Source organism: Dipodomys merriami, unplaced genomic scaffold (genome assembly GCF_024711535.1).
Source record: "Dipodomys merriami isolate MVZ:Mamm:240054 unplaced genomic scaffold, mDipMer1.0.p SCAF_174, whole genome shotgun sequence".
Lineage (NCBI taxonomy): Eukaryota > Metazoa > Chordata > Mammalia > Rodentia > Heteromyidae > Dipodomys > Dipodomys merriami.
This window is the reverse complement of record NW_027203093.1, coordinates 1,158,786-1,186,486: the sequence shown is the minus strand read 5'-3', so window position 1 is coordinate 1,186,486 and position 27,701 is coordinate 1,158,786. Positions and strand designations below refer to the sequence as shown.

General features: G+C 63.0%; 1 protein-coding gene across 5 annotated transcripts; it reads left to right on the top strand.

Annotated features, from left to right (window-relative positions):
- The first annotated feature begins 306 nt into the window (after positions 1-306).
- LOC138829537 (maestro heat-like repeat family member 5) lies at positions 307-25,670 on the top strand. Of its 5 annotated transcripts, none has more exons than XM_070025882.1 (29): positions 312-390; positions 812-1,066; positions 1,866-2,028; positions 2,731-2,848; positions 5,348-5,496; positions 6,196-6,285; positions 6,573-6,689; positions 6,855-6,974; positions 7,509-7,652; positions 7,964-8,086; positions 8,515-8,591; positions 9,067-9,202; positions 11,183-11,278; positions 12,330-12,434; positions 13,827-13,962; positions 14,118-14,212; positions 15,220-15,369; positions 15,574-15,728; positions 16,492-16,636; positions 18,904-19,088; positions 19,291-19,428; positions 19,620-19,731; positions 19,932-20,075; positions 20,547-20,723; positions 21,472-21,627; positions 22,656-22,778; positions 25,031-25,133; positions 25,278-25,352; positions 25,481-25,670. In XM_070025882.1, exons 4-29 carry the CDS (start codon positions 2,761-2,763, stop codon positions 25,576-25,578), a joined length of 3,237 nt encoding a protein of 1,078 aa, XP_069881983.1. In that variant the 5' UTR covers positions 312-390; positions 812-1,066; positions 1,866-2,028; positions 2,731-2,760; the 3' UTR covers positions 25,579-25,670. The 5 variants fall into 5 exon arrangements, with proteins under 5 accessions (XP_069881985.1, XP_069881986.1, XP_069881982.1 ...); XM_070025883.1 differs by having other exon boundaries at positions 318-390; positions 1,011-1,066; XM_070025884.1 differs by lacking the exon at positions 812-1,066 and having other exon boundaries at positions 307-390.
- Positions 25,671-27,701: the final 2,031 nt, after the last annotated feature.

Sequence of the window (27,701 nt, the reverse complement as noted above, 5' to 3'; positions counted from 1 at the left end):
TCCTAACAGCTCCAGGCAGTTTGAGTGTGCCCGCCAGGCCAGTCTGGGGCTCAGCGGCAGGTCTGGCTCCTCAGGTGGGCACGGGCCTTCTCGGGAACACTGTGCTCTCGGTGGGCATCGGGACGGGCTATTCTGGAGGACTGCAAATGCCCGGTGTTCAGCCAGCATGTGAGAAGAGCCACCTGGGGAACAGCCGCCCTGCGGCCCGTGCCGCTGCCTGTAAGAGTTCCTCCAACTGCCGTAAGCAGCGTCAGTTGGGGATGGAATTCCCAGGGGCCTGGGGAGCGCGGCTGTTGGGACAGCTCGCTCAAGTCTCCTGGGGCTTCTAGACAGGCTTTCTCAGGACATAATCCCCACTGAGCCCTGGGGACAGCAACTGACTGCCGGGAGGTCTGGCTTTGGGGGGGGGCGCCTGCCCCCGGCCCTGTGCACGTCCCACTGTGGGAAGCATTGGGCCCTGCAGGGTCCCTCCACGCCTGCCCCTGCCCGAGGACCGGCCCCAGTGGGGCTCAGGTCCCTTCGCGGTGCTCCCTCAATAGCAGGCGGGGGCAAAGCATCCCTGGGGACACCACCTACACTGCCACCCGGAGTCCCCCTGCGCCTCCCTTCCCTCCTCAGCATGTCTAAGCTGAGGGGCACAGGTCCTGTCCTTCCTGCCTGCTTTGCCCCTGTCCTTGGTCCGTTCAGGGGCAGCCTATTTTGAGAAGTTCGGTGGTAGTGAGAGAGCCCTGGAAAGTGCTCCTGGGGCAGCGGGGTGGGCGCTCACTGGCCAGGCTCCCCGCAGAGCTTCTTGTGCCTCTGTCCCCATCAGGCTGCTGCTTGGGGGGCCCAGGACGCACCCCTCGTGCTTGGCTCGGTCTAGCCTCTTTGGATCTTGGATCAGCTACAGATAACACAAAGCCCTCAGCCAGTCTGCCATGGCTGAGGGGCGCGCAGCCAGGGCCTCCCTTCCCTGCTTCCACTAGCTGGGCACGCCTGCCAGAAGGCCTGATCCTCCTGCTTTTCTGCAGACTGCCCACGGCCACCAGGCCGGACAGAGTGTGCAGGGCTCTTCCCAGAGCGGAAGGTAATATGAGTCTTTTTTCTTGCCTAGCCCATGTGTGTGTGTGCATGCATGCACGTGCATACATGCACACACATGCCAGTCCTGGGGCTTGAATTCAAGGGCTGGGCACTATCCCTGAACTTTGCTCAAGGCTGGTGCTCTACCATTTGGTCCATAGCTCCACTTTCAGCTTTTTGGTTGTTGGAGGTAAGTCTTGCTGACTTTCTGCCTGGGCTGGCTTTGAATCCTGATCCTCACATCTCAGCCGCTTAGCTCACAGGCGTGAGCCACTGGCACCCAGCTTGTCTGGCCTTTTTAAGCCTCGCATCCTTTTGCGTTTTAAATAGATTTTTTGCCTTGATAAAATTAAGCCTTGCTTACTGTAGACATGTTGGAAAATTTCCAAAAGGATTCAAAAAAGAAAATCTAGAATTCCCATGCTCAGAGAAAGCTGTGGGTTTTAAATTAGAATCATACAACTCTTCATTCTCCTCAGATCTAGCAATTTCCATGTCAGCAAATCGTCTCCAGAAACAAGATTTCTATGCTCAGAGAACCCACTTGGCTTTTTGTCTCCTGTGTGACTATTTTAAACCTGGGAAGGATCTTGGGATAGTGAATTTTCAGGCTTTCTAGTTTTTCCCATAATTAAACTCCTTGGAGCAGGGCCGACTCGTCACGTGGGCTGTGCCCTGGGGGGGGGGGGCGCGGGCCCCCTTGGAGGTGTTTCCCCTCTCCAGCGCCGGCTGCCATTTGTGCCATCTCTGAAGGCATCTGTACCAGTGCATCACACATCTATCTCATTTGGCTCTTTGATTAGCTTGGAGGTCATTTTCCAGCTGCCTTTGAGTGATACAAATCTTTGTCTGACCAAATTGGTGTCACTGCCCGCGGCTGCTGCACCACAGGCCTAGCACTGGCCTCTTCGCTGCCCTCCAGAGCGCACAGCTTACCAGACCCACCGAGAACACCCCGGAGACGAGGTACAAAGCACAGGCTGAGGGGCAAGGTCACAGCGTGGAGGACAGACTAGGGAGATGAGGCGGTGAAGGGTGATCTGGGAGGCAAGAAAGGAATGTTCCAGAAACAGTGTAGCTGAATCATTGGGGAGGGATCTACAGTTCCCTCTATCAAGAGCTAAAGAACAAGACAAGGGCGTGCCTGCTGACAGGGAAGGGCAAGACCCTGGCAGGCTCGGAGCTGTGGCTGGGTCAGAAGAGGAGGGGCTGAGGCTGTCCTGGGGCAGGGCCTTGGGGGGATAATGGCTGGTCATTGGGGAAGAGGCAGGGGCTGAGGAACTGGCTGTGGCCCTTTCCCTGGGAGCCTCCGGGAACAGGGGGGGAAGGGTATAAGGGGCGGAGTCACTGGAGGCCAGCTTCCGGCCAGTACCTGGCTGTGCTAGGATGGAGAGAGGATATTTGAAGTGGAAGAGCCTGGGACAGGCAGGGGCGCGGTGGGGTGTGCTGGGGTGTCTGTGGCTGGGTCCCCGCCTCCTAGCCCAGCAGCTTTCTCAGCTCACATCAGCCTTCTCTTTCCAAATGGCCCTCTTTGGGCCCAGTGGCCTCCGGCCTTGCCTAACTCGGCTCCTGGGGCTGCCACATGTCCAGCTGAGGTGTCTGAGGGGTCCTCAGGGCCAGGCCCTGGTCCAGGCAGGGTGAGACACCTGAGAGCCCCACATCTGCCAGGTCCTGCCCTCCCAGGAGGTGGAGCACTCCATGTTGGGCCCGCCCAGCGATGGCTTCCACATGCCCGCCTGGAGATCCACCCGCCTCTCTCCCAGGGAGGAGCAAGAGCTGGAGCTTGGTGAGTGGTGGGGGGAGCTGGGGACTGGGGGGGGAGGGGGGGGGAGGGCTGGGGAATTTTGTCCATGGTCATCTGCTAGTGCCTACATGGTGCAGGGGGATTGGTCCACTTAGGTCCATCCGGGTCCATCTGGGTCCACCTGAATCTATCCAGGTCCACCCAGATCCACCCAGGTCCACCCACATCCACCCACGTCCATCCAGGCTCATCCAGGCTCATCTGGGTCCATCCGGGTCCATCTGGGTCCATCCAGGTCCACCCAGCTCCCTCCAGATCCATCTTGGTCTACCTGGGTCCATCTTGGTCCTTCCAGGTCCATCCAGGACCATCCAGATCCATCCAAGTCCATCCAGGTCCACCTAGGTCCATCTGGATCCATCCAGATCCATCTGGGTCCATCTTGCTCCATCCAGGTCCACCCAGGTCCACCCAGGTCCATTCAGGTCCTGGCCTCCATGTTGTAGATGCTGGAAGCCTTCAGTGCCCCAGGACCTGGCAGAGAGATGCCCAGTGGGATTCAGTGACTGAGTGAAGGCAGACGCGATGAAGGGGACTTGTCCTGATTACACAGCCTCCAGGCTCCAGCACAGGAGCAGGGTGGGCGCCACACCATTAGAATGGTAGCAGTGGTACCCCTCAGCCCCCGGCAGTGCTCAGGGTCAAGCCAGGGCCAGGCAAGGACCCCAGAGTACTCTCTGACAGTGAAGGTGGCCAGCGATGAGGCCATGTGGGTGCCTGACCCAAGAGGCTGAGATCTGAGGATCATAGTTCAAAGCCAGCCCAGGCAGGAAAGTCCATGAGCCTGAGCCTCTTACCGGTAATTAACTACCAAAGTGCCAGAAGTGGAGCTACGGCTAGCTTTGAGCAAAAGAAGCCTAGGGACAGCACCCAGGCCCTGAGTTCAAGCTCTAGGACTAGAAAAAAAGGCAAAAGAGGAAAGGTTTATTTGGTTCATTGTTTCAGTCCATGGTGGGCTGGCTCCCTCACTTGTGGAAACACCAAGGCAGACAGTGGCAAACTACCATGCCAACCAGGAAGCAGAGAAGGGAGAGGGGAGAGGGAAGGGAGAAGAGGGGAGAGGAGAGAGGGAAGGGGTCTGGGACAGCGTGTGCCCTTTAAAGCCATCGCTCAGTGACCTGCTTTACCCAGTCTCCTCCACCTCCCAAGGATGCCATCATACCATGATGCCATCAGACCTGGACTGACCAGGATCCTTTCACCTCTCAGGGCCTGCAGCCACTAGCGAGGGGTTAGAGCCTGGGGACAGCATGTCAGGGTTTAATCAACACCTTGGCATTTGCTTGCTGAAGGATGCTTCAGAATTCTCCCACCCACTCACGGCCCCGCCCACCTCGTCCCTGCCAGGTCACTGACGGAGGAGACAAAATCTGTTCGCCTGTGCATTTCTTTCTTTTCTTTTTCTTTTTGTCAGTTGTGGGGCTTGAACTCTGGGCCGGGGCGCTGTCCTCCAGCTCTTCAGCTCAAGGCGAGTGAGCTCTCTACCGCTTGAGCCACAGCGCCACTTCTGGTTTTCTAGTGGTTTATTGGAGATAAGAGTCTCAGAGTTTGTTGCCTGGGCTGGCTGTGAACTGTGATCCTCAGATCTCAGCCTCCTGAGTAGCTGGGATGACAGCTGTGAGCCACCGGCGTCCGGCTCATTTCTTTTCTGATAGAGCGCTGGTCTGCCATCTTGCATTTGCCTGTCAGCTAGTAGGGCGTCCTGGCTGGTGCCTGAGATGTGGTAGACGTCCCTTGCTGACTGGCCCAGAGGCTTCCATCTGTTATTCAGAACGCCTCGTCACAGACTTATGAACTGTTTTTGAGTTTCCACTGGCTACTGATGGTTGGGGTCCCCAGAAGTTCATGCTGCTCACGAGTGGTGAATGTATCAGTCCTTTTGTTTCTTATTTAGGCAGCCATTTGCTCCTGGGGACTGGCGGTCAGGACCACAGCGCCCCTGCAGCTCTGCAGTGTGAGGCTGCCCCTGCAGTGTCACTGTTTCCTGGTGATGGCTGGGCAGTGACCCGGTTAGCGCAGGGTCTAGGGGCTGCCCTTCCGCTGGCCTTCCGCTGCTCTGTGGGCATGTGGTTTCCTCACGGGCCTGAAGGTCCAGGTCTGGTTGTGGCTCATGGCTCATTCCAAGCTCTGTGCCCTGGTGAGCTGGCTGCACTCTAAGCCACTCCGAGCGGGTCGCCGGGCGTCGGCGGCGCCTGGTCTGACAGCTCTCTGCAGTCTCCTCTGCTTTCATTTTCCTCCAAATATAGTTTCAGAAAAGCACTTTCCAGGGCTGGGAAGGTGGCTTAGTGGCAGAGTGCTCACCCAGCATGCCTGAGACCCTGGGTTTGATTCCTCAGTACCACCTAACAACAACGACAACAACAACAAAAGAAAGTACTTTCCACAGGCCTAAATGGGGGCCCTGCGGAGAGAGAACCGGGCGTGCCTGGGGCTCCAGCAGCCAGCTTCTCTGGGTCACAGGGACCTTTGGGCCCTCCACAGACAACTCAGACGTGGGGCTGGCGGAGGAGTTGTGGAGCCAGCGCCCCCCCTGGGAGGGCACGTTGCTGGGCAGGATCAGGACGATGATGGCCATGGAGCAGAGCCTGGCGCTGGAGACCATCTGCCGCTGTCTGGACGAACACAGCCAGGTGGGGCGGGGGCCAGGGTGGCAGGCCAGGGCGGTCAGCTTGCTGCCCGGTGGGCGCACTTGAGGAGGGCCGGGGCCCAGCCCTCCTGAGACCCCCTCCCACACAGGAGGGTGTCTAGTTCATCCCCAGGCGCCCCCCACCCCCCAGGTCAGGGAGAGCCGGGCACGGGCGTGGAGGGTGGCGAGACCTCATTCCACATGAGGGGTCACGGTGCCGCCGGGGGCCGGCTGCCCTGGCCCTCTTCAGGTCTCTGCAGAGATTGTTTCTGGTGGTCTGAGCTAGCCCGTGCCCCCCCCCCACATACACACTAGCAGTGCCTGATCCTTTGAACTGGGGGTGTCAGAGGGAGGACTCACAGCAGGGCCGGTGCTCCTGGAGGGAGACAGTGGAGCACGCTCACTGAGCTCGGGGACCTGAGAACCAGGTCTCAGAGAAGAGGCGAGGAAAGCTGGCATGGGGGGCAGGGGGCCGGGAGCGGGGTCCAGGGCTAGCTGGCTCTGGTAGGAGTCCACCTCTGCCCTGGGGGGAGGGGAGGAGGTCTGCTGCAGACCGCAGAGGCGGGCGCGGCCTCAGACTCATTGGGGATGAAACCCCTCGCCTCTCCTCGTTCTGTGGTCCCTGGTCATCCTGGGCCCTGTCCTTCACTGGTGGTGTAGAGGAGGGGGGCAGGCAGGGGCCTGACCTGAGCTCTGCCTACAGAACCCAGAAAAGCAGGTGTCGGTGTTTGACAGCAGCGTGCACAAGTTCCTGGAGTTCCTGGGCCTGGACCCCAAGAAGTCCGAGGAGAAGGTCAGTGCCCAGCATGGCTGCCCGAGGCCATCCCTCTGTTGCCTAGAGACCCCGAGGAAGGGGACTTCGCAGACGCGGCCCAGTGAGGAGACCCCAGGCACGGGTGGCCCTCAGGTGAACTTTGGGGTGCGTAGGGGCCCCTGTCCTGTGGCCCGAGCCCTTGGGCAGTACACCGGCCTCTGGGCTCAGGCGCCGAGGGTGCCGGGCCTGGGCCCAACCTGCTGCAGCTGCCGCAGGGCTCAGGCTCCTGGGACAGCCACCTCCCAGCCCCGGTCCCTCCCGCCCAGGCTTTCCTCTTCCGCCTGTACGGGCTGATCCTGCGGGAGTGTGCGTCCTCGGAGCGGGTGGAGCACCACCTGGCCTGTCTCTTGGAGCTGTCCCACCAGCCCTCCAGCCAGCGCGAGGTGGGTTGGTGCCCCGGACTCTGCCCTGTGCCCCCCCCCCGCCCACCCTCACCACGTGGAGACGCCACGCCACGCTCACAGGGCTGCCGTTGAGTGAGGAGCTGACCCCTCCAGACTGGGCAGACAGGACGGCCACCTGGGGCTCACGGGGTCCTCTGCCCACAGGGCATTGCGCTGGCCGTGGGCCTGGCCTCCGCCAGGCACCTGAAGGAGGTGTGGGCCCTGCTGGAGCACCTAGGCCGCACCAGGTTCCTGAGGTCGGTGGTCACGCCGGAAGAGAGCCAGGTAGAGAGGCCTGGGGAGCCAGGCCCTGCAGGGAGGGCTCAGCCTCCAGTGCTCAGTGGTGGCTCGGGCCTTCTGCCCACCACCCCAGGAGGACAGTTTGTGGGCTCAGGGCGGAGGCTGCACCCTCTCTGGCTTCCCGCAAGTCCTGTCTCAGAGCCTGAGAGAGGTCTGGGGCCACCGCCAGGTAGAGGCTCTGGGCCACACGGCCACCCCCACTTCCAGTGCAGCCTCTGTTCTGGACCTCAGTTTCTCTTCCTGAACCTGGCCCCATGTGTTGAAAAGCTCCGTCTTCCTGCCCAGCCCCCGCCCCTGCAGCCCCGCTGGAAAGAGCACCCACAAGATCCTGGTCCTGCACACAGAGGCCTGCCTGGTGGGGGGGGGCTCCCTGGAGGGGGAGGCTGTGTCCAGCCAGGGACCACAGCACAGCTGGCAGCCATCCCAAAGCTGCGGGGCAGGCGGCGGGTGCGTGCTGGGAGCAGGGCTGCCAGGCATCAGTGCCCAGGCCCAGCTCCAGCTCCAGCCCCTGGCCCGCAGCAGCCGGACCTGCGCTGGAAGTGGGTGAGCAGCACCTCCTTGCTGTGCTACGGGCAGATGGCCACGCACGCCAGGGAGCAGATCCTGCCCTGGGTGGACAACATCGCGTCCCGGATGGTGTACTACTTCTCCTGCAGCCCCTGCGTGAGCCACACCCCACCCCTCCCGAGCCCGGCTCTGCTCCCCTCCCCTCCCCCGCTCTGCTCTGACCCGGCTCTGGGCAGATGTGTGCCTGACTGGCGCTGCTGCCCCGGTGGTGGGAGGTCCCAGGGAGAGAGCTGGCAGAGGTGGGCCGGGGATGTGAACCCCTCCACTCTGTTCTGAGCGGCATGGGGCGTCCCTGGGGGGCGGCCTGCCACCCGGCCCCATGTGGCCCCGTGTGGCCCCGTGTGGCGGGGGGTCCAAGGCCGGCCGACCGCACCGCTGACAGTCCTGTTGGCCCCGGGCCCGCACAGGATGAGGTTCTGAATGCCAGCTTCCTCACTGCGGCCATCCTGCTCACCCGAGCCCTGAGGCGCGAGTATGGCGCCCAGAACTACAAGTTCACACAGACACCGGAGCTCATCCACTGTCTCCTGGTGAGGGGCGTCCCGGGCTGGCTGGTGAGGGGCCAGATGTGGGGCGTCCCGGGCCAGCCGGTGAGGGGCCAGATGGGGGGCGTCCCGGGCTGGCTGGTGAGGAGCAGGTGTGGGGCATCCCGGGCCTGCCGGTGAGGAGCAGGTGGGGGGGCATCCTGGGCTGGCTGGTGAGGAGCAGGTGGGGGGCGTCCCTGGCCGGCCGGTGAGGAGCAGGTGGGGGGCGTCCCGGGCTGGCTGGTGAGGAGCAGGTGGGGGGCGTCCCGGGCTGGCTGGTGAGGAGCAGGTGGGGGGCGTCCCGGGCTGGCTGGTGAGGAGCAGGTGGGGGGCGTCCCGGGCTGGCTGGTGAGGAGCAGGTGGGGGGCGTCCCGGGCCGGCCGGTGAGGAGCAGGTGTGACGCCACTGCCATCCTGCCTCCTCTGCCCTCCCAGAGCATGCTCCAGAAGGAGCCCAACTTTCTGGCCACCCTCCTCCGGCAGAAGATCATCCTGGTCATCGTGGGGCTGAGGTAATGTGATCTGTGCCACAGAGCAGGCCAGGCGTTCGGGGGTGCCATGGGGAGGGGGTGCGCCGGGGACTGGGGTGGCACCATGAACAGAGAGAGAATGCTGGGTGGACTGAGGCTGGCACATTCTACCCAGGAGGGTGCGGACGGGGCCCTGGTCCCACTCACATGCCGGGGCCTCCCCATTGTTACACTGCAGACCCCGATCTTGGGCCCTCGAGTCCTGACACTGGTGCAGACCTCTTTGCCCCCACAACAGCCCCTGGCTTCTCACAATCAAGGGCCAGGGAACGGGGAAGGGAGCTGAGCGCAGGGCTGGCTTGCTGCGGCCTGTGCCCGGCCTCCCCCAGCCCACACACACCCCGGCGAGCCCACACCCCGGTTCCAACCCTGCTAGCTGTGTCCACGGCAGCCGCCCCACACCAGCCGCCCACCCCACAGGCCCCCAGCAGCCTCCACTCTCTCCTGGGTCTCACAGCAACCTGCGGCCCAGCCTCAAGCCCGTGGTGAAGTCCCGGGTCCTGCAGATGTGCCTGCGGAGCGTGTACTCGCTGCCCCCGCCGGAGGCACTGCGGAGTAGCCTGCCCCCGCTGGAGCCCGCCCCCGACGTCATGGTGAGACCTCCCACCTGCAGCTCCCCCAGCCTTCCCCCCATGCCCCGGGTTGGGGGTTCAGGCCGGCCCTGCACTGCAGAGAGAGGAGCATGTGAAGAGCTGCGGGGTGGGGGGTGTCAGGGTACAGGACGCAGCCTCCAGGAGTGATGGGGTACAGGACGCAGCCTCCAGGAGTGATGGGGTACAGGACGCAGCCTCCAGGAGTGATGGGGTACAGGACACAGGAGTGATGGGGTACAGGTCACAGGAGTGATGGGGTACAGGCCACAGCCTCCAGGAGTGATGGGGTACAGGACGCAGGAGTGATGGGGTACAGGACACAGGAGTGATGGGGTACAGGTCACAGCCTCCAGGAGCGATGGGGTACAGCCTCCAGGGGCTGCCAGGTTCTGTTCAGTGAAGGAAGGCAGAGCCAAGCAAGAAGTGTGCTTCTGGGGCCCAGGGTTGCAGAGCCTGCAGCGTCCAGGCTCCAGGCCCAGAGGATGGAGCAGGCCCTGGGGGAGCCGATCTCCGGCCCTCCTGCTGGGCTGTCCAGGTAGATGCGTGGAAGTGCCCGGGTGATCGCAGCTCCCTGGAAGGAGGAAGGAGCTGAGGAGGGGGCAGAGGTCTCAGGCAGCCCGCTCCACGTGCTCACGAGGGAGGTGGCAGCCAACCGCATGGGAACTGGCTTTTTGTATCTTATTTCTAGCTTGATGCCTTCTCTGGCTGCGGTGGGGGTCCGGGGTGGGGGTCCGGGGCGGGGGTCCGGGGCGGGGGTCTGGGGCGGGGGTCCGGGGTGGGGGTCCGGGGCGGGGGTCCGGGGCGGGGGTCCGGGGCGGGGGTCTGGGGCGGGGGTCCGGGGCAGGGGTCTGGGGCAGGGGTCCAGGACGGGGGTCCGGGGCAGGGGTCTGGGGTAGGGGTCTGGGACAGGTCCGGGCGGGAGCAGGCCTGGCGTCCACCGTCCCCGCGCCCCTCCCCTCCCCGCTGTGGGGCACAGCATCTGCTTAGGAAGTGACCAGCGCAGGAGAGGAGGGAGCCGTGGCTTCTGATGGCAGCGCAGTGGCCGTGGGCCTCACGGCAGGGGAGCACACCCAGGCCCTGGCTCCTGCAGGCTGGCTGGGCAGCTCCAGAAGCACCAGGCAGGGAGGTGGTTGGCAGTCATGGCTCACTGAGTCATGAGTGAATGGGAGGAAATAACCCACTCCCCTACTGCCCCCCACCCACCCCAGGCGGCCCCCAGCCCTGTGCTGCAGGGAGGCAGCAGACCGGGTCACCGCTGGGGTGCTGGGCTCGGAGGACCCCAGGGTCAGGAGGAGGAGGAGGAGGGGGGCACAGGTGGCTGAGGAGGAGGAGGAGGGGGGCACAAGTGGCTGAGGAGGAGGAGGAGGGGGGCACAGGTGGCTGAGGAGGAGGGGGAGGGGGGCACAGGTGGCTGAGGAGGAGGGGGAGGGGGGCACAGGTGGCTGAGGAGGAGGGGGAGGGGGGCACAGGTGGCTGAGGAGGAGGGGGAGGGGGGCACAGGTGGCTGAGGAGGAGGAGGAGGGGGGCACAGGTGGCTGAGGAGGAGGGGGAGGGGGGCACAGGTGGCTGAGGAGGAGGGGGAGGGGGGCACAGGTGGCTGAGGAGGAGGGGGAGGGGGGCACAGGTGGCTGAGGAGGAGGGGGAGGGGGGCACAGGTGGCTGAGGAGGAGGGGGAGGGGGGCACAGGTGGCTGAGGAGGAGGAGGAGGGGGGCACAGGTGGCTGAGGAGGAGGAGGGGGGGCACAGGTGGCTGAGGAAGGGCAGCTGCCCTTCCTCAGGTAGGGGGGAGGCAGGAGGGAGGCGAGCAGGGAGAGGGGGCAGCCAGGGTCGCCCTCTGCCCTGTGTCACCGCCTCCCTCCCATCGGGGTGCTCCCTGCGGTCTGGAGGTAGGACTTGCGTCTCCTGCGGTGGACGCCTGCAGAGCCGCAGCCCCGGGCTGGGCCCCCCGATGGACTCCTCTCAGCCCATGTCCCCCACTAGGCGCTGTATAAGAAGACAGAGCGCGCCCTTGATCTGCTGCTCCAGAACTTCGTTTCCGAGAACCCAAGCATGGATGAGGTCTGCTTCCTCCTGCAGGTGAGATGCAGTCAGAGACACAGAGACAGGGCTACAGAGAGATACAGAAACAGAGACACAGAGACAAAGAGGCTGAGAGATACAGGAACAGAGACACAGAGACAAGGTTACAGAGAGATACAGAAACAGAGACACAGAGACAAAGACAGAGGCACAGAGGCTGAGAGATACAGGAACAGAGAGACAGACTCTTGAGATAGAGACAGAGATACAGAGAGATGGAGACAAGGAGACTGAGAGACACAGACAGAGACACATAGAGACAGAGACACAAAGAAACAGAGACAGAGATGCAGAGATACAGGGAGATAAAGCCACGGAGACACAGATAGGACAGAGAAACAGAGACAGAGATGCAAAGGGACAGCGACACAGGTAGGAGAGAGACATAGAGACACAAAGACAGAAACCCAAAGACAGAGGCCCCGAGACCTGAGGACAGAGTTACAGAGACAGAGACAGAAAAGGTCAAGGAGAGAAACAGGAAACACAGAGACAGGAACAAAGCGATGAGCAGAGTCAGAGACACGGAGATGCAGAGGTGAGTAGTGGCCGAGTGCCCTGGCCTGGGTGGGGTGGGGCAGGGACGTTGGCATCTGGCTGGCCATGGCCCCACCGCTGAGTGCCGAAACACAGTGTGCCCTGGGCCGTGAGCGAGGTGAAATGGGAGCCAATGACGGTGATTAGGGCCGGCCTAGGGGCCTGGGATCAGTGTGTGTGTGTGTGTGTGTGTGTGTGTGTGTGTGTGTGTGTGTGTGTGTGTGTGTGTGTGTGAGAGAGAGAGAGAGAGAGAGAGAGAGAGAGAGAGAGAGAGACGCTCCTAGCCAGCCTGGGGGCCTGGGATCAGTGTGTGTGTGTGTGTGTGTGTGTGTGTGTGTGTGTGTGTGTGTGTGTGTGTGTGTGAGAGAGATGCTCCTCCACCTCAGACAGCCCGAGTGTGTGAGGCAGCCAGGAGCGGAAGCTGCAGCGTGGGCTGATGTGGGGGCCACCACGCATCCAGGCTGAGCCAGAGCTGGGCACCATCCTCAGGCCCCGCCCTGCCCCCCTGCAGCACATGGAGCACTGGCTGGAGTCAGAAATGACCCACGAGGTCAAGCGGGCCGTGCAGTCCATCTTCCTGCTCCTGCAGCACGTGGTGGGGTCCATGAAGTTCGGAGTGAGTCCTTGGCACCCCGCAGCCCCGGGGGCATCTGGTGGGGTGGGCAGAGGGATGGGCCCATGCTCTGGGGCCCTCCCAGGAGCATGGGGCACTGTTGCCACCCCTTGTTCCGTGCACATGGAAGACACGGTCTGTTCCGGGAGGCCTGGGCCTGGGGCTGAGGCTGCAGCGGGGCTCGGGGGGGTCCCGGTGAAGGCAGCAGTGAGCCAGGAACAGAGACTTGAAGGATGTAGGTGGCCCTGTGTCTGCCTGGAGAGAGGAAGGTCACTGAGGAGAGTGGGCTGAGAGAGGATGGGAAGTCAGCGGTGCAGAGGACCAAACTGGACACGGCGGGGGACATGGACCAGCAGGAAAGGAGGGGTCGGGATACAGGTCCCCAGCAACACAGTCTGCGGACCCCCCCCACACACAAAGGCGTGGCCTCCCAGCGGGAGACGCTGGAACAAGCCCAGCTTGTTCTGGAAGCAAGCCTTGGGCTCTACTCACACCCTAGAGAGAGCCAGGTGTGATGGCACATGCCTGTAATCTCAGCACTTGGGAAATGAAGGCAGAAGGATTGGGAGGAAGACCGGCCTTCTTCCAAACTTGAGGGTGACCAGGAATAAACTCCAGACGAAGTGGCCGTTCCGGCCCCTGTGCACTCGGACAGCCCGCAGAGCCTTGCCTCTGGAAGACGTACTAAGTCCTACCACAGCGAGACACAGCTCAAAACCTGGCAAGCTGCAAGGAGGAAATGTTGAGAAGCATGGGAACGCTCACGCTCATGCCCGGCAGGATCTGTCACCGAGGAAGCGAGAGCTCTCGAGACGCTGCTCGCCCCGGACCGGGTAAAATCACAGACTGGCAGCGCAGTGCCAGGAGCAGGTGGCGTCACTCACAGTTGTAGAAGTAGAGGATATCCAAACCACTCAGCAGAACTTCCAGAAGTTTCTCTGGAAGTTTCAAAGCCACTTACCCTCAATCCCACTTCTCAACTATTTACTCAAGAGCACTGAACATCTGTGTCCAGAAAAAGAATATTCAGAATGGTTTTATTCATTCTGGCCCCACGCTGGGAGAAGCCCAGACGTCCAGCAGGAAGGACGTACAGCTCCACAGAGAGATGCCCCCCGGCCACCAAGGAAGGGACTGTCGGCAGCCCGGGGGGGTGTGGAGCTGAGGTGCTGTCGTGACACCCCAGAACCCGCCCATTCAGGAAGTGCGGGGCCAACGCCCGGCTGTGGCAGACAGCATTGCCCTGGGCGGTGGGCAGGCCTGGGGGGGTGCTCTGGGGGGGGTGCTCTGGACCAGGGCAGGGACGGGGAAGGGGAGGGATGGGGCAGCCTCTCCATGATGGGTTCCCTTGGGACTGGATTGCAGCAAGCATTCCCCATCTGCCTCCGCCCTCAGGGAGAAGCCATGCCTTCCATACTGGGCCACCAGATCGGCCTGCTGACCTTGCTGTGGAGAGACAGGGATGAGTGCACCCACTACCATGCCCACCAGTGCGTCTTCCTGCTCCTGCAGCTCATGGCTCAGCAAAAGGGTGAGCTTCGCACGGGGCTGGGCTGGGCCCTCCACGCCCCCCCGCCCCCCCAGGCGCTGCAGACTCCACTCCTGGCCAGTGAGTCGGGGTACCAGTGCGTGGGATGGGCACCACCTCCTCAGCCAGCCCCTCTCTTGAGCGCATGTCTCCTGCAGGGGTGTCGGTGGATTTGTCACACTGGAATAAAATGAAGAACTTTGAAGCCAAGGCCTCCAAAGACTGGGAGGTGAAGCTCTCCCACACGGCCAAGGTGGGCCCCCAGGCTGCCGGGCCCGCCTGGTCCCTTCTTCCCGAGGCCCCCGTAAGGTGTGTCCAGGGGTCTCCTGTGCGCTGTGGAGGGAACAGATGGATGAGGCCAGCCCGGGGCCCAGGCCACTGTTCCTTCCACACAAAACGCTCTCAAGTCCACTCCTCCTCTCGTAGCATCTGCCTGGACCGACCTGGGCCTGAGCCTCTCCCCGGAGCCTCCCAGGCCTCCCTCTGTGGTCCAGTGTGGCAGGTCATTCCACTCTGCTGGAGCCCCGCCCTCACTCCAGGCCAGCTGGACACTCGGCTTCCTCCGGCCTCTCCTGGCCAAGTCTCTCTATGCTTCCTTCTCAGGAAGTGAGGGGCTGGGTTTTAGTCCATGTTCTGCCCCCTAACTCCTGGGTGGTCCGGGGTAGGTCAGTCTACCTTCCTAGGCCTCAGTTCCAAGTGAGGGTCCCTCAAGCTGGAGGTCCTGCTGCTCCCAGAGCAGGCTATGACCAGAACCATGGCAGCTCTGTGCAACTGAGTCCTGAGACCGCTCCAGGCTGAGCCTGCGAGCAGGCATCCGGGCTCATGATCACCAAGGGCGAGTTCTCAGGGTGGGGTGGGGGAGCAGGTGAGGGAAAAGAAGACAGGGCACGTAATCCCTGAATCCTCTGGCTAAGCACAGGTGTGTGTGTGTGTGTGTGTGTGTGTGTGTGTGTGTGTGTGTGTGTGTGTGTATGTGTGTGTGTGTGTGTGTATGTGTGTGTGTGATGCACCACTAACCTCCCAGGCAAGGCCAATTTTTCCAAACCCACAGAAGGGACAACCGTGGGCCCGAGACTCACTGCAGCCGTTCAGCAGTCAAGCAGAAGGAAAGGGCTGGGCCAGGGCCGGCTGGGGCCCCAAGTCTGTGTCACGGCATTCACATGGGTGCAAGTGGTCTCCATGCCATTTTGATATTGTCTCTGGTGCCTGGCCTGCACAGCAGCTGACCGGAGGCCTCCCCCCGCCCCGCCCTCCCCCCAGGCCCTGGAGGAGGGCCTGACTGTGGCCCAGCACACCCAGCTGGTCCTCACATTGCTGCAGAGCCTCTGTGGCCAAAGCCAGCTGCGCTGCGACCTGGCGTCCAAGCTCCTCCAGCTGATCTTCAGCACACCTAGCATCCGGACTGAGCAGGTGAGGCCGGGGCCCAGACCCCCCCACCCCCCGGGGTGGGCAGGACCCCTGTGCCCAATCAGATGAACCTCCCTGCAGGCAGTGCGGGGAAAGCCAACCACCCTGCCCCGGGAACAGGGGTGGGGTGAGGCGCTCTCGGGGCTCATCTGGGCTGGCAGGTCCCCACGGGGCCGTCTGAGGCCTTGCTCTGCCCGCCCCGCCCAGGTGGCGGAGATTCTGCACGGCCTGTTCCGGGAGCTACCCAGCATCCAGTTCAAGAGCATCCAGCAGACCATGATGAAGGCGGTGCTGGACCTGGGCCTGCAGCACACCCAGGAGGTGGTCGAAGTGATTCTGTCCCTGTGCCACCCCTCAGAGAGGTACCTCCCCCCCCCCCGCCTTCCCCGGGCCTCCCACTCCCACGGGACCCGGGAGGCGCTCATGCGGGCGGGGGCAGCCTCCGAGGGCCAGGAGTACTCGAGAAGGGGACTTCACCATGGAAATGTGCCCGAGGACAGCAGGCGGTAGAGCCAGAGGTCAGCTGCGTTGTGAGGACAGGACGTGGTCCGTGCCCGCGCCCGAGGCTCACCGGGCACCGCGGGGTTTGCCAAGCGGAGTCTATGGACAAGGAGGCCCCCACAGCCCGTGGCTGAGGGCCAGCCGGGGCACTGCCCACGGGCTGGTCAGGAAGGCAGCCCCGGCCCCAGCTGTGCTCCGTGTGTGCACACTTGGCACTGAGACATGCCGGGATGTGGTCACGGGGTGAGGGTCCTGGCTTTTCCGGGCCCCTCTCTGCTCCTCGGGCTGTCTGAGGGGCACCCCCTCACTTCCCAGAGGAGGCGGGCTGTGGAGGGCGGGCCGCGGCCACCCCCAGGAGCCTGGGAAGAGGTGGGGGTGGAGAGTGGGAGCATGGGAGAACCACAGGCAAAGCCAACCGTGCTGAGCTGAGCAGGGCCGGGCTCTGGTCCGGGGCTGCTCCCGAGACCACAGCAGAGGCCCGGCCACATCGGCCGGCGTGCCCGGGCTGGCCATGCCCTGGGCACAGGCCACGCCCCAGCTTGGGGCCACTGCTTCTGGTCCCCGGAGGGCTCCCCCAGTGGCGCACCCAGCTCAACCGGTGCTGGCCAATGCTTGTCCCCCCAGGCGGCTCCTGTCCCTGTGGAAGGCCCTGGCTGCCCAGTACCAGTTAGCCCGCAAGGTCATCACCCTCCTCTACATGAAGCTGAAGCTTCGGCCCCCCATGGAGCATGTCCGGACCTCTCACCAGGTCCAGCTCATCTCCCTGCTGGTGAGCAGAGCCTCACACAGGTGCCACTGACCCTTCAGCCTCGGTGTTGGGATCCCAGGATAACCCCATGTTCACTGCTAGACCCAGTCCTCAGGCTCCCTGCTACGGTTTGTGCCTTCAGAGTTGCGGGTGGACTGTGGCCATCCATGAAGCAGGGCCCTACACCTTGCTGTGAGCTGTGCCCGTGAGCCCACCAGGTGCCTGGGCTGTCCACGGCTGGGCCCAGCCTCTTGATTCTGGGCCTTCCCACGGCCACTGGCACTTGTCCTCCAGGGTGTGCTGTGGCAGAGTAGGGAAAGGAAGCAGGAACATGCTGGAAAGAGCAGAGCCTTGGCAGCCCTCCTGAGACTGTTGTGATGATCAGGCACTGCCACGTGTGGCCTGCCTCAGGACCAAGTGTAGGGAAAGGCAAACAGACGAGCCGGCGCCACGGCTCACGTGAGCCTGTAATCCTAGCTACTCAGGAGGCTGAGATCTGAGGATCACAATTCAAAGCCAGCCTGGGCAGGAAAGTCTGTGAGACTCTTATCTCCAATAAACCACTAGAAAACCAGAAGTGGTACTGGGGTTGAAGTGGTAGAGTGCTCGCCTTGAGCTGAAGAGCGCAGGGACAGCGCCCAAGCCCAGAGTTCAAGCCCCACTACCAGCCAAAAAAGAAAAAAAGAAAACAGACAAGGGGTGGTGAGAGTCCATGGAAGACTTGAAGGGAGGGTGGAGACCGACCTCAGAGCGGCCACCGGGAAGACTTGGGAAGTAAAGGCAGCCAGTGCCCGCCAGCATGGTCAGCCAAGCCATGGCCAGTACCCAGGCTTCCAGAAAGAGCGATCTGGTGAATGCTGCCCTTTAAAAAGAGGATTCTGCTGCAAAAACCAACCATTGGGGTGCAGGGGGCTGGCAGGGCATGAGAACTGCCTGTGGAGCGGTTCAGGGAATGAGCCAGGGCCCAGCCGCCAATCACAGCTCTGTCCTGAGTCAGGCAGCCAGGACCCAGCCGCCAATCACAGCTCTGTCCTGAGTCAGGCAGCCAGGACCCAGCCGCCAATCACAGCTCTGTCCTGAGTCAGGCAGCCAGGACCCAGCCGCCAATCACAGCTCTGTCCTGAGTCAGGGAGCCAGGACCCAGCCGCCAATCACAGCTCTGTCCTGAGTCAGGCAGCCAGGACCCAGCCGCCAATCACAGCTCTGTCCTGAGTCAGGGAGCCAGGAGACCCAACCACCAATCACAGCTCTGTCCTGAGTCAGGGAGCCAGGGGCCCAGCCACCAATCACAGCTCTGTCCTGAGTCAGGCAGCCAGGAGACCCAGCCACCAATCACAGCTCTGTCCTGAGTCAGAGAGCCAGGGGCCCAGCCACCAATCACAGCTCTGTCCTGAGTCAGGCAGCCAGGACCCAGCCACCAATCACAGCTCTGTCCTGAGTCAGGCAGCCAGGAGACCCAGCCACCAATCACAGCTCTGTCCTGAGTCAGGGAGCCAGGGGACCCAGTCACCAATCACAGCTCTGTCCTGAGTCAGGCAGCCAGGAGACCCAGCCACCAATCACAGCTCTGTCCTGAGTCAGGGAGCCAGGGGACCCAGTCACCAATCACAGCTCTGTCCTGAGTCAGGCAGCCAGGAGACCCAGCCACCAATCACAGCTCTGCTCTGAGTCAGGGAGCCAGGGGCCCAGCCGCCAATCACAGCTCTGTCCTGAGTCAGGGAGCCAGGACCCAGCCACCAATCACAGCTCCGTCCTGAGTCAGGGAGCCAGGGGACCCAGCCACCAATCACAGCTCTGTCCTGAGTCAGGGAGCCAAGAGACCCAGCCACCAATCACAGCTCTGTCCTGAGTCAGGGAGCCAGGACCCAGCCACCAATCACAGCTCTGTCCTGAGTCAGGGAGCCAGGGCCCCCAGCCGCCAGTCACAGCTCTGCTCTGAGTCAGGGAGCCAGTGGGATTGGGGTGCTGCACCTGGGAGAGGGCTCTGGAAAAGACGCCCACGTAGGAAGCACACCTGATGCAGTGGGAACCAAGCCGGGGTGGTATGAAGGCCAGGCAGAGTTTGAAGTCTCTGCAAAGTCAGGAGGTCGGGGCCCAAGCCTGGAACCGAGATCTGGTCCTGAGCTGCCTCTGAGCTGCTGCAGGGTGTGGCCAGACACGTCTGTCCAGAAGTGGTGTGGAGCCCCAGGGTGCCGGGTGAAAGCAGCAGGCCTTGGGACCCAGTGGCTGTCAGGCCACTGCTCCCAGGCTCCCTGGACTTGTGGGCCCTGCTCTGTAACCCGCTGCAGGCTCTGGGAACCATTTATGAGCTCCTCTACACCCAGGAGTACAGGGAGACTGTCCGCTGGGCCTTTGCTGGGATTCTCCTGGGCCTACTCACACAGCTTCACTATTTGTTCGAGCTGGGATTTGTGGAGGGCATCTCAGACTACGAGGAAGACATCTTGGAGGCCAGGCCCCTCGGGCCCTGCAGGTGAGCTGTGTGCTCTGCCCGCACGCCCACCAGCAGAGGCCCACTAGGTGCTAGAGACCCAGGGAAGGGGGCACTGTTCCACAGGGGTGGCGGGGTGGTGGCAGCGGAAACAGCACCTGGCAGCTGCTAAGAATCCAAGGGAGCTAGGGGCAGTAGCTCATCCAGGCCCAGGACTGCACTCCTCTCTGCCTGCCCCACCCAGGACCTGCCTAGAAGCACTGAAGGGCCTGTTTTGGACCACCCACTACTGGGAGGTGTTTGCCCACATCAAGCTGCTCCAAGGCTGGGAGCTCTTTGAGCACGTGGAGACTTACACAGAGGGCGTGACCCTGCTGGCCAGGTAAGCCCTAAGTGTGTGGTCTCTGCCTAGGGGCAGCTGGGAGGGTTGGCAGCCCAGGCTCTGATGGAGCTTCCCACCCCCCCCCATCCCCCCAACCCTGAGTCCTAGACAGCTGTAGGGCCAGGGCTTGGGGCTGAGCCTAGCCCGAGAACGGAATCTTAGGGGCAGGGCTTGCCTCTTCCCTCTGACAGGACTATGACCCAATATAACTGTGAGGTCAAGGCTGTCCTGGGTCAGGCAGTCATCTTCCTGAAGAGCGTGGAGGAGCGGGACAATGTTGTAGCCATCCTCATCATCACGGAGGTCAGTCCCACCCCGCCCTGCTCCTTGTGGTACCCTCCATCCTCAGGAAGGCCAGCGGGCAGACTCCCCGCCCCGCCCCGTTCGCCCTCGAAGCCCAGTCGGCTCTGCTGTCTGAAAGTGCCTGTGTGTAACTCCACCCACGTCGAACTCCCCGGCTGCGTGGAGGACCAGAGGGGTGACAGAGCCCACCCCCCGCTCAGTTTCTCAACAGCCCAGACATCTCCCAGCACACGTCCCGCAAGACCATCAGCAGCTCCCTGAGCCTGGGCCTCAACAACCCCAACAAGTGGGTGCGGGCCTCGAGCCTGAGCGGACTCAGCAGCACCCTGATGCACCCTAAGAAGGCGAGCGAGGGGTGGGGGGCTGGGGAAGACGCCCACCACCGCCCCCGAGTGACCCTGCCTGCCTGGAAGGTGGCAGCGTTTGGAGGACCCCAGCATGGCTCAGACTGGGGGGTTCTGAGTCCAGTCCCCTGGCCTCCTTCCAGGTAGGAACCCCTCATCCGACCACACAGGCCTGGTCCTTCTGCCCTTCTAGGCCTCCTCATGCAGTCTGTCCCAGGACACATTCCCTGGGCTGAGAGGAGGCTGCAGGCTTGGCCTCTTCCAGATAAGTTTGTGGCTCAGGGGTGCGGGCGCGGGCGGGCCTCGGTCAGGGACCCAAGCCTCTTCTGCTGCAGGCCCCTCTGTCTTGGAGAAGGGCAGATAAGTCAGACAGATACGGCGCGGTGCGGGCGCCTGACAGGGCTGTGGCTCAGAGCCTGCTCGGGTCTCCCTCGGGGCAGCTGGCTGACACCGGTCACCGGTTCCCCGCAGGTGACCCTGCTCCGCAGTCAGCTGATGGGGCTGCTAGAAGCCTTCCTGCAGCCCGATCCCAAGGACCTCCTGGGCCTAATGCAGATCCTGGGCGATCTCCTGCGCCGCCTGGGCATGCAGGGTGTGGGTGCCCTCAGCCTCAAGGTGGCCCAGCACCTGCTGCTCCTGTTTGAGGATGTAAGTGGGGGGGGGTAAGGGAGAGGGAGGGCGGGGGCCTGGTGTGTGTGTGTGTGTGTGTGTGTGTGTGTGTGTGTGTGTGTGTGTGTGTGTATGGCTCTGAGGGGCTGAGAGGCAGGCACTGCCCTAGCCCCAAGCAGCTCAAGTCTGCCATTCCGAGGAGGGCTGCAAGCTGGGTGGGGTGTGTGGGTAACCGTCCCAGTCCTATGGGTCCTATGTCTTCTAGTCTGCTGGGAACCTAGCACAGGCAGAAGAGAGGTTCCGTGAGGGTGGGGGCCTTCTCCAGACCGAGGGGAAGCACCTCCTCCAGCAAGGGCCTGGACTGAGGTTCTGGGCCCTGGTCTCAACCCTTCCCTCCATCTCAGGATCTAGGCATTGTTAGCCGACACTTACATAAAGGGAGACAGCCCGGTGCCCGGGTCTGCCCGGGACTGGGGATGGCCTCTGGTGCCTGGGTCTCTCCGTGAGTGGAGATGTGGCCACCCTCAGCTTGAGGACTGGTAGAGAAACAAGGGAGAACCAAGACAAAGAAGGCCTGGAGGAAGCTGAAGAAGATGAGAGGGAAGGCCAGGAGCCAGAGGAGGGGACCCGGGTGGCGGGGCAGGGAAAGGGCCTGGCCTGGGCCGCAGACAGGGCTCAGTGTGGTCAGGAGTGACAGGGGAAGGGGAGGGCAGCGGCTGGGAGACCGTGCTGGGCCGGAGGGGCGCCCGCGGGTGATCTGAGTGGAAGGCCTGCCCCTCTCCCCTAGGAGAGGGCTGAGGTGAGAGAAGGCGCCATCTTCCTGTTTGGGGACGTCATCCACAGCAGTGGCCACAAGTGTCAGCAGGCGCTCAAGGCCCTGGCCGTGCAGGCCCTGGTGCCCCTGCTCTTCCACCTGCTGGACTCCTCCCCCAGAGTGGTCATGGTGAGCAGTGCCAGTCCCAACGGGGCAGCCCGGGGAGCCCGGCTGGGGTAGGACCCATCTGCTGGTGGGGCTGGAGGACCCGGCCCTGTGAGTGGAGCCCAGCGTGAGGCCGCCATCCTGGAGGCTTCACCTGGGCCTGGCCCTTGAAGGCCAGCTGGCAGATGGAGAAAAGGAGAGGATCCTGTGGTTATGTGGTCCCCTAGCCACCTCCCTCCTGCCCCCATTCCTCCCACCTACCCCACTGCTCCATGGGAGGGTCCCTAGTGCCTTGGGAATCTCCACAGCCTGGAGCACCCCGGCCCCTCTTCCACACCTGGAGCCAGCACCCAGGCCTTTTTGCCTCCCCTTCGACAGTGGTGTAGACAACTCCAGCACACCGGGTGGTACTCCGCCTGCCGGTGCCCCACCCCCAGAGGACATTGTGCATCCTTCCCACAAAAGAATCCACCCCAGCCAGGACCCCAGGGTCACAAGGACCCCAAGCTTTCTGGGTCAGGCCTCTGTGGTGCCCTCCCGTCTCTTGGAGCACCCGTCCCACCTCTGTAAGGAGTACTCGCGTCTGATCAGAGACCTGAGCTCGCCTCTGCCTCCCCAGCACCGGGCAGGGCCACCCCCACAGGCCACAGTGCCCGCTCTGTGTGCCCCTGGCCTTGAGGACCTGTCTCCCTCCCCCCGCCCCCCCGTTCCAGGTGGGGCATCACCACCAGCAGCCAAAGGGTCTGCGCAGGCCCTACCCCCGCTGCGCAAAGCCCAGCCCCTTCCTCAGACCTAGAGCGAGTAGGCCCTTCTTCCTGCATCCCAGTAGCACCTCGTGGCCTTTGCTCCACCTTGTTGCTTGGGCTGGCCTTCCTCAGCCTGGGAAGCTCGATGACCACGGCCTCTTCCGGAAGCTCTCTGGGCTCGGGGAGTGGGGTTCAGCTCTCTGGCGTCCCGGAGCAGCATCGCTGCAGGAGGCTCTTCCTCGGGGCGGGTGTGACGAGGGGCGGAGGCCGGGAGGCCCCCCGTGACCGGCTCGCTCTGCGTCCCAGAGGTCCAAGCTCACGCTCCTGCGCTGTGCCATCGTGCAGAAGTGGGAGTTCCGGAAGGAGCTGTTCAGCAAGCTGGCATGGGGCCGAGGGCTGGGGGCTGAGAACGACATTTTCATCTACATGGTAAGGTGTGGGCCCTGCCCCCAGCGGCGGGGGGGGGGGGCAGGGGCTGGGAGGTGGTCGCGTCGTTGTGCATGATTGTCCCGACCCTCTCTGCAGGGCCCCTGTGGGAAGACAGGCTGTCCTAAGTGACCCCAAGCCTCAGGAGGAAGCACCACCTTCCGTGCTGGGGCTCGCGTCCTCTGAAGTGAAGGGTGGGGAAGAGTGGGCCTGGATGGTGTTCAAGACCTCCATGAAGGGCCCTGGAGACGCCGTGGCCCAGGGGTCCAGCGTAGGCCTGAGGTCAGGGCCAGAGCCTCTGCCCCCAGGAACCGCCAGGCCCAGAAACAGGGGTGGGCAGGAAACACCTCTCCCGTTGTGCTGGGTGGGTCACACCGTATCCCCCTGTGGCCTCCAGGGCCCGTGAGCCGGAGGACACGGCCTGGCTGCTGTCCCTGAGCCTTGAGGCCTCTGCCACCCTTCCCCTTCTTGCACGAATGTGCCCGGTGAGCAATTGCCTGATTGAGACTGCACAGCACAGCCTGGGCCATCCCCAGCAGGCTGCGTGTGGCGAAGGTTGGAGCTGGAGCAGGCAGGACTCCAGGCACAGGAGCCAGCCTAGGGGGCCTCTTGCAGGAAGCAGAGCCTCAGCAGACCAGGAAGAGGCATGGGATCTTTTGTGGGGAGCAGTGTGGGCGTGAGGGCGAGCTGGTCAGGAGCAGCCTTCAACCCACCAAAAAATCTTCCCTGACCTCAGTCACGTCTCCACAGACGCGCGGGCAGAGGCCTCGCACGCCGGGGATGGGCCCCTGGACAATCACTTGTGTTGCAGCTGGTTGGCACGGGGGTTTCAGTCCTGGGGCAGCCGGATCTGCTGCCTATGGCTTGTCCTGGGGGGACCGTCTGAGCAGCTGTTCCCCGCTGCCCGTGATAAGCCTTGGAGAATGGGGGCAGCCTGGGCTGCCTTCCAAGGGGAAGGGGCTGCCTGCCCACCTAACCCCCCCCCTGCAGGAGCAGGTGCTGCTCCCACAGGGCATGCAGGGGCGCTACACAGCCACCACGAGGCCTGGCTGCTGACAGTGCGCCCGCTGCGTCCCCTCCCCGCGGCACGGCCGCACGACAGGCCTCCTGGCAAAGGGCAGCACAGCGGGCGTGGACCCAGGTCCACAGAGCAGATCTGGGCGACAGTCTCGGGGGGACCACGGCACAGATGAGGAGGTGACGGGCACAGAAGGGCGAGCAGAGCTAGAGCGGGCTCACAGAAGTCACACATCTGCCCTCGTCAGCCCCGTGTCACTCCAGGAGGCCACATAGATGGCTTGGCATTGTCTGGTCCCCTCTCCTAAAGTTCGTTGCCTTCCCGTGGCTGGCCTGCCATGTGCTGTGAGTTCTCACTTCTGCAGATGGCTCAGTGGCTCAGTGGCGCCCTCTGCAGCTCTGGAGGGTCTGAGCGGGTCTAGCTGTGCTGACTCGACTCCCTCTTGTCCCCGTGGACCCAGGGCTCTGGGGCCTGAGCTGCACCTGGGGAGACCCCCTCAGGTGTCGGCTTGCTGCCAACCAGGGTGGACTTTCTGTTACCTGCTCGGCTCCAGGTTCCCCTAGAAGGTTTGCTACTAAATGCAAACCCTGCTCCTCATGTGGCCTGTGCCCAGATACCGTGTCTCGGGAGACCATCTCCAGCTCGGCTGGAGGAGAGCACTTTCTTCTGGTCTCTGCCAGAACCCGGGACTGGCGTGCCTCCTCCTCCTCGGCCCTCCACAGCCTCAAGGCTGGCCGGTCTGCAGTGTCCTCGGGCTGAGGAGGGTCAGCCCCAGCCTAGGCCTAGACAGCCAGCCCGGCACTCAGGGCAGCCGCGATGTACCGTACTCGATCAGTGTGAGTGCGGTAGTTACGTGTAAGTGCTCAGTTGTACATGTGAGGGCTCCTGTCCTGAGTGCTTCTGTTAAGCGTGAGGGCCCCTGTCAAGTGTGGGGCTCTTAATTAGAGTGTGAGCACTCCGGAATAAGAAGCGCTGTGTGTGTAAGAGCTCCAGCTAAGTGTGAGCCATGGGCCTTCCGAGCCCGGCCTCCTGCTGTACGTTTGAGGGCCTTCCTGACCCTGAGCCCCGCTGGGACTGGCCCTCCCCAGCCCCTAGCCCTGGGTGCGGAGGAGGGTGTGGTGCACCGGGCTCCCCCGGGCCTCAGGTGGAATCCTGCCAGGGATGCCAGGCGTCACAGGCCAGGTACCACGTGTGCCCTGCGTGCCCCAGGCTGGTCCCAGCATCTCTCTTCTCCCAGGTGGAGAGCAACTTTGGCAGCTACCACCAGTTCCTCATGCAAGCCTTCACCTACCTGGGCAGCTCGCAGAACAACCTGAAGGTGGCAGCCATGAAGTTCATCGGTGGGTACTGACCAGGCCACCAGGCCGGCCTCCCTCCGCAGGGCACGCCCAGCCTCTCCTCCCCAGGGTCTGCTCTGGGAGCAGCAGGTGGGCAGGACCACAGGCCAGGGATGCCCACCACCTGCCTCCCTCCACGCCCGCCAGGGGGCATGCTGCAGGACTACTTCACCGACCTCTGCTTCTACTTGAAGAAGAGCGATGTGAAAATCCTTAAGAACCGTGAGTGGCTCCTGTGGCCCCGTGGGAGGCGCCTCGGCTGTGGAGGCCAGTCCTGAGGACGGCCGGGTCCCCACCGGCCCCCCAGTGCCCCAGCTGGCCTCATAGCCTGACCCGTGGTCCTGCCGCAGATTTGGAGGCCCTCAGCCAGGACACGGACTCCACGTGCCGCAGGTTCTACCGCAGGTCCTTAGCAGACATTGTGGAACTGTCCTACTTTGTGACCTGAGCCACGCGCAGCTCCGCTGGCCGTCCCCGCGTCCCTGTCCTCATCCCTGTCTTTGTTGTTGTCCTTGTTGAATTCTATCTTTATTAAATACTGACAGAGCACTGTGGCTTCCCTGGTCATGCCTGTCCTCCACCTGCCCCACCCAGACACCAGCAGCGGTGAGACGGGAAAGCCTGTGACGTGAGCTTGTGCTCTGCGGGGGTGTTCATTAGCAGAAGAAAGTGCCCAGGACCCGTGGGCGGAGCTGTCGCTGCCCGAGGAGCCTCCCCCCCTCCTGTCCTTGGCAGCTCTCAGGGAGCCCCCGTGTCAGCCTCCTCCCCACCGCCCCAGCCCTAGTGCAGCTTTCTAGGTGCGTGTCGGACCTATGTCAGCCTGCCCGGCGTCCTGTCTGGGTCTGGGAGTGTTGCCAAGGCCCCCCGATCTGCTCCCCTGCTAGCTGCAGCCCTTGGCCCCTCGCTCTGTCCAGGCCCTGAGCTGACGCCACACCGGGCCTTGGAGGAACCCGCCAGCCAGGCAGAGCCCTGCCTCCCCCCAGCCTGGCCATGCACCCCACCCCGCCGGGCTCTTCAGCAGTGCCGGACCTCTGCTCCCTGCACGCAGAGGTGCGCACCAGGGTAAGCCGGTGGCAGCTGCCTGAGCATCTGAGGTCTTCACAGTGATCTTGCCTCGGTGCCAGGCAGCAATGGCTCAGGGAGTCCCAGCTGGCGCCTTGGACGTGGCTTTTATCTTCAAGGGCTCCAAGGCCTCCTGGGAGACGCAGGCGAACCCAGCAGAGGTGCAGGGTGCAGCCAGGGGGCCACGTCAGACACCAGGACTAACCAGGGCCCCCATCTCCGCACCTACCAGGGAGTGAGGAGGACTCATGGAGGCCATGGGCCTGGAAGCCAGTTGGAGACACTGAGGACACCGCACAGGGTCTGTGCAGGTCTACCCAAGCCCGGCCCTTCCCCGCAGGCTGAGGGCAGAAGTGTTAGGCCCGAGCTCAGAGCCCAGCAGCCCCTGTGCAAGCGGAGTGCTGTGCCGGCGCGTGGACGGACAGAGGAGCAAGGGTGGGCCGAGGCTGGGAGCTCTGGTGGATGGCGGTGTCTGGGATGGAGTTGAGGCCGTGGCTGGGGTGGGGGCTGCCTGGGGGAGGAATGGGCCAGGGAATGCGTCTTGAGGAACTGCAGCTTTTCAGGGTGGCATGCTTAGAGATTGAGTCGGCAGAGGACACAGAGCACACAGCCACACACCCATTGTGCACACCTGTAATCCTAGCTACTCATCAAAAAGCTGAAGTGGTGATGTGGTTCAAGTGGTGGAGTTCCAGCCTAGAGCCAAAAAGCTAAACAACAGTGACCAGGCCCTGAGTTCAAGCCCCAGGACCACCATCCCTCCTCAAAAAGGAAAACACAGTCAGAGACAGAAAGGGAGGGTGGAGGAAGTGTGGACCGGGAGCCAGGGGTGAAGAGGCCGTGTGTGCGATGGACGGGGCAAGGGACCAGCCTCCGACCGTGTGCGGGATGATCCTGGAGGCTGTGAGGGGACGGGGGGGGGGGGGGAGGGGGGTTGGGAAGGCGGGGGGGGGGGAGGCGGGGGGGAGGGGCCTGGGCAGGGATTTCCAGCCTTTGCCATGTGAGGAGTCTATGCTCTGAAGACTGCCACAGGAATACAGCTTGGGCTGGACAAATGACTGTAAATATGCTTTTTAATGTGTTGCTGGAAAATCCTAAAGGGTTAGAAACAAAATCAGCATGAACAGTGAGCCGACACCAGGGTGGTGGAGGCCGGCAGTGGAGGCCCAGGGGCCACCGCCGTGGGCAGCCGCTGTGGGGACTGACCCGCCTGGCTACCACAGGGCGGGGAGCTGAGCTGAGGCTGTCGTGAACCAGGACGGCGGAGCCTGCGGACAGCAGCGCCCACCCATTCAGGCGGACCCCAGACTAAACCAAGGCAGCAGCCCAAATTCATAAGAAGTGAAAGATGGAACCAAGAAATGAGCCAGAGAAGGAAATACTAAAAAATGAAAGAGAACTTTTTTTTTTTTTTTTTTTTTTTGATGCTGGTCCTTTAGCTTGGACTCAGGTCCTGATTACTGTCCTGAACTTTATGCACTCAAGGCTAGCGCTTTGCCACCTGAGCCA